We start from the raw sequence: 14,542 nt of genomic DNA, 5'->3' as shown, positions 1-14,542 counted from the left end.
GGATTACAAGTATACGCCACCACGCTTGGCCTACCTCAATTTTTAAAAACTTTCTAAACAAATACACTGCATTTCTAATCTTTGTAATATTTACCAAAAAGCCTCTTAATAAAGCTTGTATGTGCTACTGTCTAGTAGAGAAGAGGAAATAAAAACTTACTGCTAGGATAATTTTTGCAAGTTTAAGGTTGAGCAAGTCGGAACCAACATCTACTAGTTTATAGAGGGTCTTCAGGAGGACGCTTCTTCTATTAAACTTATTTCCAAGCATGTCTCCTTCCTCCAAGGCCTGATGAAGCCGAGTGCAGGCAGCACAGACGGTCTCAACGTTTCCTTCTGTCAGAGAAAAGAGAGCACAGCAAGGCTTACCAAGGTCGAGTCTTCAAGTGTGTCAATCACAGGTCGTGTAGAAAAACCCGGTAGCCTTCCCCCAGACATCTCCAGAGTCCTGAACTCCGCCTTTCCCGCTCACACGGCCACCCCCTCCATTTTTTCATCTCTTTGATCCATCTGCTCCCATGCTGACCTCTTCACTAATCGCCAGTTAGCTTATCTAGAATACACAGTCTTTTAAAGCGTCTATTGAATAATGGATGGCCTCCTGTCGCGGTTGGTCTGCTTTGTTCCAATGCCTCCTCCTCGGCATCTGCTCTGTGAAGCCTCCTGTGAGGAGGCCGCCCGCATCTCTGCCTTCCACCCTATCGGCCCAGCCCCGCTGGCCTAGAACGTTCTTACCCTTGTCCCTACCAATGCTGTCCTTCAAGTCTTTGTGTTCTGCCGCTCCAGAAATGGCACACTCTTTCTTTTTTCTTTTTCTTTTTTTTTTTTTTTTTGCAGTACTGGGGATGGAACCCGGGGGCATTCTACCTCTGAGCTACACCCCCAGCCCTATTTTTTATTCTTTCTTTATTTTTTTATTTTTTGGTGGCACTGGGGGTGGAACCCAGAGTCCTTCTACCTCTGGATTATACATACGCCCAGACCCATTTTTATATTTTATTTGGAAACAGGGTCTCATTACGTTGCTGAGAGCCTCACTAAGCAACTAAGGCTGGCTTCGAACCTGCGCGATCCTCCTGTCTCAGCCTCCCAAGCGCGGGGATGACAAGCGTGCGCCATCACACCCGGCTATTCTTTATTTTGAAACAGGGACTCCCTAAGCAGCTGAGGCTGGCTGCGAACCTGCAATTCTCCTGTCTCAGCCTCCCAAGTACTGGGATTCCACGCATGCGCCACCGCGCTCGGCTTTTTGGCGCGCTCTTCCACATCCAACACAAATCGCCCTGTGTTGGTATGTATTTGTCACATGTGGACGCATGCCGACAGATGCCATACTGAGTGAGCGGGACACTCTTACGTGGCCTCGTACCGACCGCACGTTGTGCGGTGGTGAGAAGACTGTGCAATCTGTAACATCATCCTGTAAGCATTCATGTGCTCATGTATCGTTGGTAAGAACAATGATCAATATTTCCCTGCGAGAATAATGATCATCATCTGGAAAAAGAGAGCTCTCAAAGAGCAAAACTTCAAAATGTCACCATATCTACCATTATTAGGGAAAAAAAGGGGGACTAAGACAAAGATTTTAGTTAGGAAACAGGAAGACCTAGGGACATTTTATTTTATGATTATGATTCTGAGGAAAGTAAGTTTTGGAAGTGGTCGCCATGGCAACAGGCAGGGGTGGGCAGGGCAGAGCCCACGAGCGAGCGTGGAGAAACGAGAGTCCACGGTATAAGACATTCTACTGAAAATGTGATCTCTGATAGATTCCATCACAAAATTTAAAAGTAGGAAGCCAATCTGAGATAAATGCCATAATGTGCTCTTGGAAGCCCACACAGAGGAAGCGTGCCGCGCAGAAGGAAATGAGTCAGGCCATTTTTAGCTCTTTTCAACAATAACATCGAAGAAAAAAATGTTGAACCTCAATAGCTCAGTAACCTTCAATGCCTTTCGGTTATGCACTTAAATAAATGAATTGATGGGAAATGACTTAGACCGACTTTAAATACAGGGAAAACCCTGAAGTCTATTGTACGAGCCACTTCTGTTGTGCTGCCTCGTTGTTCTATGACCGCCAGTTTCTTCACAAGCCCCAAGCCCGGGTGCTGGGCCACTCCAAGGCGGCGTGTGTCCTCAGCCTCTGTGTGTGTGTGTGTGTGTGTGTGTGTGTGTGTGTGTGTGTGTGTGTGCATGTGCGCGTGTGCGTGTGTGCATGCACAGGTGTGCCAATGAGGCCTAAACCTAGCAGTGTTCTATCACAGAGCTACATCTTTGGCCCTATTTTATTTTTCATTTTGAAACAGGGTCTCATGAAGTTGCCCCGCTGGGCTCACACCTGGGATCCTCCCATCTCTGTCTCCCCAGTACTGAGATTACAAGGCTGTGTCTCGCCATGTCTGGCCTCTCAGTGTATTTTTTTTCTAACACTTTATCTCCCAAACTCTTCAGCCTGCTGGGCTCTACACAAAAGTAGTTGTTTTAGTTTTAAAAGAAATGAAAAAGGAAGGCCCAATGGTCAAGATTTAAACTATCAATAAAACAAATGCCCCTACCAGTTAGTTATAATTATTATATATATATGCCATGAGGCCCTAAAAGACAAACTTAGGAGCTGTTAAGATTGACAGCGGGCTGAAGCTGGAGGCTGAGAGCTTGCTGAGTGGTAGAGTAATGTAATCTCTGAGTAACTTCCCGCGGACATCACTGCAGGAAACAGCAGCTGTGCCAAGGATAAACCTGGCAGACACCGACGGACTCAAGTGATGAAAGCACCTCTCCAGCCAGGGGACGAATTGATGTCATGGGCCTGTGGACCAGAGGCACCAGGAAGGGCACAGCACCTCCACATGTGGTACACCTGCCCCACAGACCGCGATCCCAAGGGCAAAAAACAACAGACAAACTCATTCTGTGGGACGGGCTGCAAAATTAAATAAAAAATAAATAAAAATAAATGTCTTCTACTCTTCGAGTATGTCAAGATCATGAAACAGACGTGGCAATGACTGGAACTTGTGATTCAGGATTTTCTTTTTCTATAAAGGAAATTATTGGGACAGTTGGCACAACCAAAGTAAGAGTTGTACAGGATCAGCCAGGCATGGTGGTGCATGCCTGTAATCCCAGTGCTGGGAAGGAAGAGACAGGAGGATTGCAGATTCAAGGAGCGCCTCGGAAACACAGTGGGACTCTCAGCAACCGAGTGAGACCCTATTTCAAAACATGGATAAAGGTAATAAACTGGCACCCCAGGACTGGACTAGGGGAGAGAGAGGGTGAGAGGGAGAAGTGGATGTGCAGAAGGTAGGGAAAGAGAAAGGCACAGAGCAGGAAGGAGACAAAGATAAAGCAAATGTGATAAAATACCAATACTGGGGAGTCTAGGCGAAGAACGCATAGGATTTTCTACGTGTGTGTGCGCGTGTGTGCGTGCGTGTGTGTGTTACTGGGGACTGAGCCTAGGGGCATTGCAGAAGCAGACCAGAAACCCTGTCTGGGGCTCTTGCATTTTTCTGCTTCTCTTACAGCATTTTGCAGCTGCCAGTCGGGTTTGCATATCTGAGGCGTATTCACCCAACAGTTCCTACTAAGGGCCTACTGTGCGCTGGGTGCCAAGCACTGGGCTTGGCCATGGACTACAACCACAACTCCAGAGAGATCTGGTTCACTTCAAAAATGGGATCCCCAAGGAGCTGCAAAGAGGAGAAAAGGGGGAGCCGCCCTCTGGCAAGCTTCCCGTGGCCTCGCGGGGACCACGATGGCTCCACAATGCCAGCTCTGGGCATGTCCCAGGCCACCTCTAGCACTGTAAGTGGCAGCCCTCCATATGTGCTTGGCCCCAGGAGAAGAGGATGTGTGCACAGATGAATCAAGAAAATCATGGGCACAGCTATGGTGGACACCAGTCTGTGGGACTCAGCAGTTTCAGAAGCCTGAGATCTGTCTTAATCTTTCACTTTCTAGAATATAGACAGTCTCCTTAGAGAGGTCAAGCCAGTATTTCTTCAAGCAGAGGAGGTGATCCTTAATTTGCACTAGGAGGGAAATTTTAGAAATCAGCTCTCTTGGTGCATTTAAAGTAAAATATACTCACTAAGAATGTGCATTAATGTAATATTTAATATACACATCACTGGGTAAATAAATAGATGACTTCATTTGTCTTTGAACACATTCATAGAAGTGATAGTTGGAATAAACTAAAAATATGAGGGCAATAAAGAACATATAAATTAACACAGATATATTTTATTTAAAACAAAAACTATTTTTTACCCTTTTCTAATTCATGCAAAATCGGCACAATTCTTATATTCCAAAAGACTTCGTCTATTTCCGTTTCTGCATCTTTTTCTTGTAAGTTGGTTTTTGAGACTGCAAAAGAAATGCAGGGCAGGAGAAAGCATCATAAGAAAGGGGCTGGAATGGAGCACAGTAAAAGCCTGTCCCATATATCACTCCATTGATAAGCTACAGAATTAAATTGTACTTTGCCCACAACCCAACTCATCCTAATTAGAACTACAGGACTTTAAATCACCCCAAGTTAAACTTAGATAAGATAATATAAATAAGTCAGAACGTTAAAATATGACTGGGATAATACATAAGGCATCAAGTTTTGTGAATGTTGATGACCGTCTGTAAGGCAAACTGTTTTGAGTTAATTTTTACTTAGACATATTCCTCTGCAACGTAGACCAGACAACTGTAGATATATAAAGAGTAAAGAGTTTGAAAATGCTTAACAAAAACTTTTCTAAAAGCAAGTTCTAGGGGGATTTTATTTTCTATAGAAAGTAAAATGTCTACACCACACGGGATCAGTAGCACTAGTGCCAGATGATTTCTGTAGGCTCACAGGAAATGCCTGGGCTTTGCCCCAGCTCCGTCACGGAGACACTGGATGAATTGGGTCTCGTTTTTTATCCTTTCTGAGTCCCAGTTTCCTCATCAGCAAGACGGAGATTAGAATATTTGAGCTCAGGGTGATGGAAACTAAAAGACACGATATAGGTAAAACTCTATGCCCAATGCCACACACCTAGCAGTCCTCAATATCGAGAGAGTTTATTTCTTTGATTAAACAAACAGGCAATTGCTGTCCGAAATCTGTCACAGCTGTGGCATCAAGAACAGGTGCTGCTGGTGCACAAAGGCTCTAGAGAGTGATAATGCTATTGACTGCACTTTATTTTTACTTATTTGTTGTTGTTGTTGTTGTTGTGTGTGTGTGTGTGTCTGTCTGTCTGTACTGAGGACTGGATCCAAGGGCATTCTATATCTGAGCTAGAGCTAGACTTTCGGCCCTTTTTATTTTTTATTTTGAAACAGTTTCACTAAGCTGCTGAGGGCCTTGCTAAGTTCCTGAGGCTGGCCTCAAACCTGCAATCCTCTTATTCCAGACTCCTAACTACCGGAAGTACAGGCATGCACCACTGCCCTGGCTCATATTACTGTGCTCTTAAGATGGTTAAAATGAAATTCTTTGCAACAAGAAACCAAATCAAGTCTTTTCTCAATTATTTGCATAAATAGCAAAGAAATCCACAGATAACATATAATGGCCTGTATTTAAAAAAATTTATTAGAATTTAGAGGTGTCTAAAATAAATTCTCAAGCCATCAAATTGAGAAGTCTTCCAAGCCAACAGTGCTGAGGTCTCCCAGGAGAAGCAGGGAAGCTGTACAATTACCTGTCCTGCCCAACACTCAGGCCTTCGCCTCAAGTGCTGAATGCTAGGAACGGGCATTCCCCAGCCCGAGTCTAGGCTTGCCTTTTATAGACCTTCCTGGTACAAGAGTGCCCGATACATACTGGGCATTGGGGCACTGGAGCAAAAGAGGTAAACAGAAAGGGCTTGTCAGCACCACTCTGATTCTACAGGCTGGACACTGTCGGGAGTCTTACCTGCAAGGCTTGGGAGACTCTAACCCACAAGCAGGACTTCACTTTGCCTTTTGTTTTCTTTTGTTTTGTTCTGATACTGGGGATTGAACCCAGAGGTGCTCTCCCTCTCAGCTACACCCCAGCCCATTTTATTTAGAAACACGTTCTCACTAAGTTGCTGAAGGCCTTGCTAAGTTGCTGAGGCTGGCCGTGAAGCTGCAGTTGTCCTGTCTCAGCCTCCCACGTACTGGGATTATAAGTGTGTGCCACCACACCCAGCTGTAATATTTCTTTTCTAAAGAGTATCTACACAAAATTCTTTTAATGTGAAAAATAAAGCATTTCCTGAGTTGCTGAGGCTGACCTAAAACCTGAGCGATCCTCTTATTTCAGGCTCCAAAGTACTGGGGTTCACTTTTTTTCTATGCAGTACTGAGGATGGAACCCAGGGCCATTCTACCTACGAGCTACACCCCCAGCCCTATTTTTTATTCTTTATTTTGAAACAGGGTCTCACTAAGTTGCGGATGGCCTCGCTAAGTTGCTGAGGCTGGCCAAGAAACTGTGACCCTCCAGTCTCAGCCTCCCAAATGCTGGGATTACAAGTGTGCGCCACCACATTTGGCCACATTGTATTTTAATACAAAATTGAATTGTCTTTAGGAAAAAAACAGTCTACATTAGCACAGGTTCACAATCCTTTATTCAAAGCCGGGCGTGCTGGCGCACGCTTGTAATCCCAGCATTCGGGAGGCTGAGACTGGAGGATCGCGGTTCGCAGACAGCCTCAGCTACTTAGTGAGGCCCTCTGCAACTCGGTGAGACCCTGTTTCAAAATAAAGAATAAAAAATAGGGCAGGGGGTGTAGCTCGGAGGTCAAATGCCTCTGAGTTCCATCCCCAGACCCGCAAACAAAACAAAACAAAAAACAATCCTTTATTCAAAGCCTCTGAGACCAGATGTGGTTTGGGAATTGGAAGCATCTGGATGTTGGAAGGGCAGTCCAGGATATACACTAGCTACCACACACCACGCCAGTAATGCCTTCTGGGGCAGTTTCCTGTAGCGAAATACATGAATACTCACACTAACAAGACGGTCATTGGCCCCCTACCACCTCAGATGTGGTATTGCCACTAAATGAGTTTGAAAAATATCAGTTTTACTCTCTGTACAATGTGTGTGTGTGTGTGTGTGTGTGTGTGTGTGTGTGTGTGTGTGTGTGTTATTGAGGATTGACTTTAGGGGCATCTCCCTCTGAGCTACCTTCCCAGTCTTATTTTATTTTTTGAAATGGTCTCACTAAGTTGTGGACGGCCTCATGAAGTTGCTGAAGCTGGCCTCAAAGCTACGATCCTCCTGTCTCCGCCTCTCAAGTACTGAGATTACACGTGTGTACTACCACGCCTGGCTCTTTAATACAACGGCACTGTCAGAAACCATGATTATCAACTTCTTCTTAGGGCAAGCAAAACCACGGACACATTGGCCAGACTCTGATACGAGGGCTTCCTTCCTCCTCTCCCAGGAATGCCTTGTATCTGGTTCTAAGGCTTTGCCTCCTCACCCCCAGCGGTCTCCACACCTCCATTCTCTATCCCAGAGTTACTCTAGAGACTGAGGTATAGACTCATGCGATTGCTTCATACGTACACACGTGTAAAATTGATCCCAGTCTTGGGGAACAACCTAATATTTAAGGAAGCACTTTCATCTAGGGTCACAGTTTGCTAAATATAAAAATTATGATTCAACAGGAAATTGGGTAAGTCAAACAAAAATTTCAGCATGTTTTTTGAAGATTTTGCTGTCTCAGTGGTTATAGTTGTTAACCGCCACTTTGAGTTCTGGGCACAAAAACCTGCCGCGACGTTAGGATTGGCTGACGTTTTTAGCATGTAAATGCAAAACCCTTAGCAACAATGCCATCTCAGAAATCAAAATAGCTAGGCTTTTTTTTTTTCTTCTGAGGACTAGAGACATTTCTCCAATGACCACAAAGGTCATTTTATTGATAAACTAGTTTTGAAGATAATTTTTTAACCAAGAATTACCTTAGGATCATAAAATCTCATGTATACAACGCCCCCCCACCACCACCACCATAACAAACATCTGTGTACCCACAAGTACTTTGGTCAAATATTAACACTGTGCCACTAATTAATTAATTAATTAATTTTGTGATACTAGGAGTTGAACCCAAGAGTGTTCTACCTCCAAGCTATACTCCCAGACCTAGTTTATTTTTTTTGATTTGTGAAACAGAATCTTGCTAGGTTGCTGAGAGCCTTGCTAAATACTGAGGCTGGCCACGAACCTGGGATCAACCTGTCTCAGCTTCCCAAGTACTGGGACTACAGGCTTGCACCACCAGGCCTGACAGTGCCACATTTTTATCCTTTCCCTTACTTTAAAGAAGACATAATTGCAAGCATAGCTGAAGCCCTCTGAGGGCCTTCCCATGTCTACCTAGCTCCTCCTCCCCCACACCTGCGAGTTGCCAACATTCTAAAATTGGTGGTTACTGTCGTCCTGCTTGGCTTCGCATTTTGTCCCATAGATATGTGGCCCGTAATATATGTCCCTGTTTTTAACACTTTATTTTCCATCTAATATTATATTCATATTAATTTCACTCAATATTATAAATATATATTAGTTCATTTTTCTAACCACTACATTCCACTGCCTGAATACCTTTTGTATCATTTCTAGCCTGTGGTTTATGAACATTTTAAAGCCCTAAAGGACTGACTTAATATAGTTATTATAATTTGAAACAGGCAAGGGCAAGTATGATGTTGATATTGAGTTTTGCAACTTTCCGGGTGCTTTTACTAAATAATTTCTGGAACATCATAGACTATAAAGTAGTAATACTGTTGTGAAAATAATAAAACCTTATAAAAGTAAGTGTTGATCTGTGACCAAGTTTCACCCAGTGTAGCAGAGCAGACCTCCTCAGCCCACACGTTTTCCCTGCTCCGCTCGGGTGATGGCTCGGGTGATGGCTGCGGGTGCAGGAACTCGAGGCCCAGAGGCCCGCCAGCCACAGGGCAGCTCACCTGCTTTGGTTTCCAGCCTGCTCAGGTCGGAGCTGCTGGGGCACGAGGAAGCCCTGGCGCGCCGCTTCCCCTGGTCCCTGGGAGGAAGCGAAATACAAAACACTCAGTGCACACACCGCGGCACTTCTATAAATGGTACGTACAGTCTCTGAAGAAGCCACAGAGGATTGTCTCTGTGACGTGGGTTTATGCTCTACTGCTGTTTGTTTGTTTGGTGTTGGGGATTGAACTCAGGGGCGTTCTGCCTCAGAGCTGTACCCCCAGCCCTTATTTTAAATTTTTTATTTTGTTTAGAAACAGGGTCTTGCTAGGTTGCTGAGACTGGCCTCGAATCTGTGATATTCCTGTCTCAGCCTCCCGAGCTCTGGGATTATAGGTATATATCACTACACCCTGGATTGTGTTTCATGTTGAAACAGGCTTTTGCTAAGATACTGAGGCTGGCCTTAAACCTGTTGTAATCAGGTCCTTCTCAGCTTCCTAAATACTGGGAATATAGGTGTGTACCACCATGCCCAGCCTATGTCTTGTGTTAACATACCTTTGATTTCCAACTAATATTTGTCTTTGAAAAACAAATCACATTTGTTTAACAATAGGAAATAGTTACTATAAAGAACCAAAAAAATAAATTCCAATAGGAAATAGTTACTATAAAGAACCAAAAAAATAAATTCCAAGTTTACTTTGCAAATCAAAAGAAATGATTAAAGATATGGACCACAAGAGGTCACTGTTACAATAAGAAAGAACAACATTCAGAAAAGCCTAGCCTTTGGGAGCTGGGAGAGACCAGGAAGCTGTGTTCCAAACCAGCCAGCCAGGGACACAGAGCAGGGTCACTTCTGGAACGCAGGTCTCATAATTTTCAATTCACTGTTCTTTCCAGAACATCACAGTATGTCCTGTTTCCATTTTTAAATTAATTAAATTAATACTATCTTAAAAAATGTTTTCTTAGAAATATTTTAAATGTTAAAAAAAAAAAAACCCTGAAGGTATATTTTAGGCAGTCCCCAGATGACAAATATTTTTGTGTTTCAAAGAAAAGACTGTTGGCTGGCCAGTAACAGGAAGAAACTTGCCCCACTGTGCCTGGTGTTCAGTGTTTTTGTTTGTTTATTTGTTTGTTTGTTTGTTTGTTTTTTGCCATACTGGGGACTAAAACCCAGGGGCATTCTACCTCTAAGCTACACCCTCAGCGCTATTTTTTATTCTTTATTTTGAAACAGGGTCTCACTAAGTTGTGGAGGGCCTCACCAAGTAGCTGAGGCTGGCTGCAAACCTGTGATCCTCCTGTTTCATTCTCCCACCATGCCTGCCTAAAGGTTTTTTGTTTTTTTTTTAATTATATTTCATAGATAGACATAGTAGTACAGACCTGTAATCCCAGTACTTGGGAGGCTGAGACAGGAGGATTGCAGGTTCAAGGTGCTTTTACAAAGTACTGTAGCAAGACTCTATTTCAAAATTAATACAAAAATGGGCTGGCATATAGCTCAGAAGTAGACTGTCCCTGGGTTCAATCCTTAGTGCAAAAAATTTCTCTTTCATCTACATACTGTCTCTGAAGTATACAACTTCTCTTTAACTAAACCTTATATTTAAAAAGTATCACGTTAGCCGGGCGTGGTGGTGCACACTTGTAATCCCTGCGCTTGGGAGGCTGAGACAGGAGGATCGCACAGGTTCGAAGCCAGCCTCAACGACTTAGTGAGGCTCTCAGCAACTTAGTGAGACCCTGTTTCCAAATAAAATAGAAAAAGGTCTGGGAGTATAGTCTGGAGGTAGAAAGCCTCTAAATTCCACCCCTAGTACCACCATAATAATAATAATAATAATAATAATAATTATTATTATTATTATTTTTAAAAAGTATCACATTTAACTATCTGTATAAAATTCCATGGTAAAAAGTGCTGACAAAATATGACTGAAAGTTTTACAACAAAATTTCTTTTTGGTGATCAATACAATATTTGCTTCAAAACCTTGTTACAGAGCCAGGCATGGTGGCGCATGCTTGTAATCCCCGCGCTTGGGAGGCAGAGACAGGAGGATCACGCAGCTTCGAAGCCAGCCGTGCGCGCTGGCTTACGAGACCCTGTTTCCAAATAAAAATGTAAAAATAGGTCTGGGAGTGTAGCCCGGAGGTAGAAGGGCTTCCAGGAACCCCAGTACCACCAAAAAAAAATTATTACAGTGTATTGACATGGGCAGTCACCTATGGACATCTGTACCTTGCCCATAGTTCTGGTCCCTGCATAGTGAGATCCCAGTGAAGCCTTTTACGTGGCTTGCCCTCACTACCTCTTTCCTGATGTCCTAACCTTAGCTTCTCCAAGTACCTCCCCCCCCATAAACATGTCTTTTTAATAAAAAAAAAACTGAACATTTCCTTTTATTATAAAATAGTAAAAAACACCAAGCTAATTTTTAAAAAAGAAAAAATTAGCCAATACTATGAAATATGCTTTTTGTACTTATAAAAACATAGATCTGATAGCAAAATGTTCCTATCCAATCAAAAACAGAATATGGAAATGGAATAATCTCTGAGAAGGCAGAAATACAGGAACTTGACCATCTGAAAAGATACAATGCTGCAGGGCACAGTGGCGCACGCCTGTAATCCCAGTACTTGAGAGGCTGAGACAGGGGAGTGTAGGTCCCAGGACACTTCAGCAACTTAGTGAGGCTCAGCAACTGAGCGAAATTCTGTCTCAAAATATAAAAAGGGCTAGGAAAGTAAGTTGGAGGCAGAATGCTTTTAGGTTCAGTTCGCAGAGAAAGAAAGAAAGAAAGAAAGAAAGAAAGAAAGAAAGAAAGAAAGAAAGAGGAAGGAAGGAAGAAAAGCAAACCAAAAGTTCAACAGGTGTAAGGTTAAGGAAGCACCCATATTTATGACTCCTAGAAAAACCAAGAACATTGGAGAACAGAGGAAGAGCCTCTTTTTTCATCTGTGTATCTACCTTCTGAAATTAAAATAGTTTTCAACCAATGGTCTTTCAAAGCCACTGGTCTACTCTGTCTCATGGCCAGTGACAAGGTTACCTTCATAAATCCCACATTTGTGAATCCCCACTTCTACGAAAGTAAAAATAAAGAAGGGTCCTTATTATAGGTATAATTTGTATAAATATGTATAATTGTGTGTGTGTGTGTGTGTGTGTTTTACAGGAGATGGAACCAAGAGGCATTCTACCTCTGAGCTACACCCCTGCCTTTTATTATTATTATAATATTCATTTATTCATTTAGAAACAGAGGCTTGCTAAGTTGCTGAGGCTGGCCTGGAACCTGCGATTCTCCTGTTTCAGCCTCCCAAGTACTGCAATTTTAGGTGAGTGCCACCACACCCAGCTTGTATGAAATCTTGGCAGTGCTGTGTCCTATCGGGTCTCCCAAAGAACACAAAACTGGATGCTGAGAATCAGGTATTATTAGTGAGTGGAGAAATGGACCACTACGTGAGCTATAAAGAATAAAACTTGGCTGGTGCATACCTGGAATCTCAGCTACTCAGGAGGCTGAGGCAGGAGGATCAGTTTTGAGGTGAGCCTGGACAACTTAGTGAGACCTTGGCTCAAAATAAAAAATTAAAAGGGCTGGGGACGTAGCTCAGTAGTAGGGTGCAGGCCTAGCATGCATGAGGCTCTGGGTCCAATCCCCAGCACCCAAATTAAAAGAAAAATTTAACTAACAAATGACCACACTCACATGATGCTCTCAGAATAGGGGCAGCATGAGGGGAGGTAAAAAAGGGGGGCACAAGAAGCCAGATGTTAGGGCTGAGGACGATCTCACGGGGCTAACAAGACAGACAGCCGGGAAGAACCAGGAACAACTTCCTGAAACTTTGGGCCCCATAATGGGCCTGATTTGATGGTAATAAGCAATGTTGCAGGTTCTTATACAAGGCAGTGCCGGGATGGGGGCTCCGTGATGGCAAGAGACTTGGCGAGAAGGAATGGCCACTAATCTTCTGGGGGTGACAGTGGGACTGGAAAAGAAGGAGCCATCCCATGCCGGCCAAGTCGATAGGCATTTGAGGAACAGAATGCAGACCCAGAGGAACCGGCACAGGGCTGGCACCCCCTGGAACAGCAGGCGGGGAGTAGAGCAGTGTGAGGGCTCAGGTAAGTCTGGGTTTTGCCTTACAGAGGTGATGTGGAAATCAGGAACGGGGATCAGCCAAATATCAAAGTGGCATGAAGGGACCAGAGTCATCTAAGAGTGGTTCAAAGACTGGAGACTCAGGACGAGGCCTTGTCAGATACTCATGGGTAAAGCACAGAAAGGGGGAAAGAGCCCAGAAGAAGGAGGGGCGTGGTCAGGCGTGGTGGCAAACCTACAATCCCAGCTGGGGAAGGAGGATCGCAAGTCTGAGCTCTAAAAAATAAAAAGGAATGGGGATGTAGCTCAGTCGTAGAGCTCCCCTGGGTTCACTCTCCAGTATCGCAGAAAAATTAAATGGAAAGAAGAGAGACATGAAATATGCCCTTACACGGTCCATGCCTGTGGAGAGAGACACGGTCCAAGCCTGTCTCGGGGATCACAGAGCTGAGTGCAGGGAGAAGGTGCAGCCGGGGTGAGCCCGCCAGTGTCTCCACATCGCAGCACAACTCAGGTCCCACGTGAAGGTGAATGGGAAGACAGGTGTCGAGGGAAGAAAGCCTTCCTTCGCTCAAGAGAAAGAACAGACACTTGTGTACCCCCCCCCCCCAGAAACCTGTCTCTCTGGAACGCATTGCTTTGGTGCTACTGATTAGAGTCACATGAAATGAATCTTTATTCTGCTTTATCCTGAAAATTTTTCAAATATTTAAAGATATGGTAAAGATATTAATCACTTAAAGTCATCTTCTACATTTGACATCCCATGGTTCTACCACTTACAGCTCTGTGACCTTGGGACGGTGTGTGTGTGTGTGTGTGTGTGTGTGTGTGTGTGTGTGTGTGTGTGTATGTTTTACTAGGGATTGAACCCAGGGGTGTTCTACCTTTGAGTTATACCCTAGCCCTTTTTATTTTTTTTATTTATTATTATGATTTTTTTGGAGGGTCTGGGGATGGAACCCAGGGGCATTCGACCTCCGAGCTACACCCCCTGCCCTATTTTTTATTCTTTATTTTGAAACAGGGTGTTGCTGAATTGCAAAGGGCCTCACTAAGTAGCTGAGGCTGTTCGCAAACTGTGATCCTCTTGTCTCAGCCGCCAAAATGCTGGGATTACAAGCGTGCGCCACCAGCCCGGCTTTTTATTTTTTATTTTAAAACAGGGTCTTGCTAAGTTGTTGAGGCTCTCAGTAAGTTTCCGGGGCTGGCCTTGGACCTGCAATTCTCGTGTCTCAGCCTCCCAAGTACTGGGATTATGTCTGGTTCTGTGTGAGGTTTTTAACCTGGGCTCTGGTTTCCTTATTTGTGTATGAGGCGGTGGTAAACAATGTTCCCCCAATACAAAGTTGTTGTGTAACTGTTTAGTGCAGCTCCAGGCACGTGGTAAGCACTCAGTACTGTGCACTATCATCTCTGTTGCCAGGCACGTGGTAAGCACTCAGTACTGTGCACTATC

The 14,542-nt window shown here is 44.0% G+C and overlaps 1 protein-coding gene across 1 annotated transcript in view; it reads right to left on the bottom strand.

The window, feature by feature from the left end:
• Window positions 1–14,542, bottom strand: part of ARMC2 (armadillo repeat containing 2) — a gene marked incomplete at its 3' end in the record, with an annotated part of 126,053 nt that overhangs the window by 73,949 nt on the left and 37,562 nt on the right. The window contains exons 5-7 of the mRNA XM_080699876.1: window positions 8,968–9,044; window positions 4,285–4,383; window positions 161–336 (exon numbers count right to left, since the gene is read on the bottom strand). Of these exons, the coding sequence (XP_080556002.1) occupies window positions 161–336; window positions 4,285–4,383; window positions 8,968–9,044 (352 nt within the window). The remainder of the gene's footprint in view (window positions 1–160; window positions 337–4,284; window positions 4,384–8,967; window positions 9,045–14,542) is intronic.

Source organism: Muscardinus avellanarius (genome assembly GCF_963383645.1).
Source record: "Muscardinus avellanarius genome assembly, chromosome: 8".
NCBI classification, from domain to species: Eukaryota; Metazoa; Chordata; class Mammalia; order Rodentia; family Gliridae; genus Muscardinus; species Muscardinus avellanarius.
This window is presented reverse-complemented; position numbering and strand designations above follow the sequence as displayed.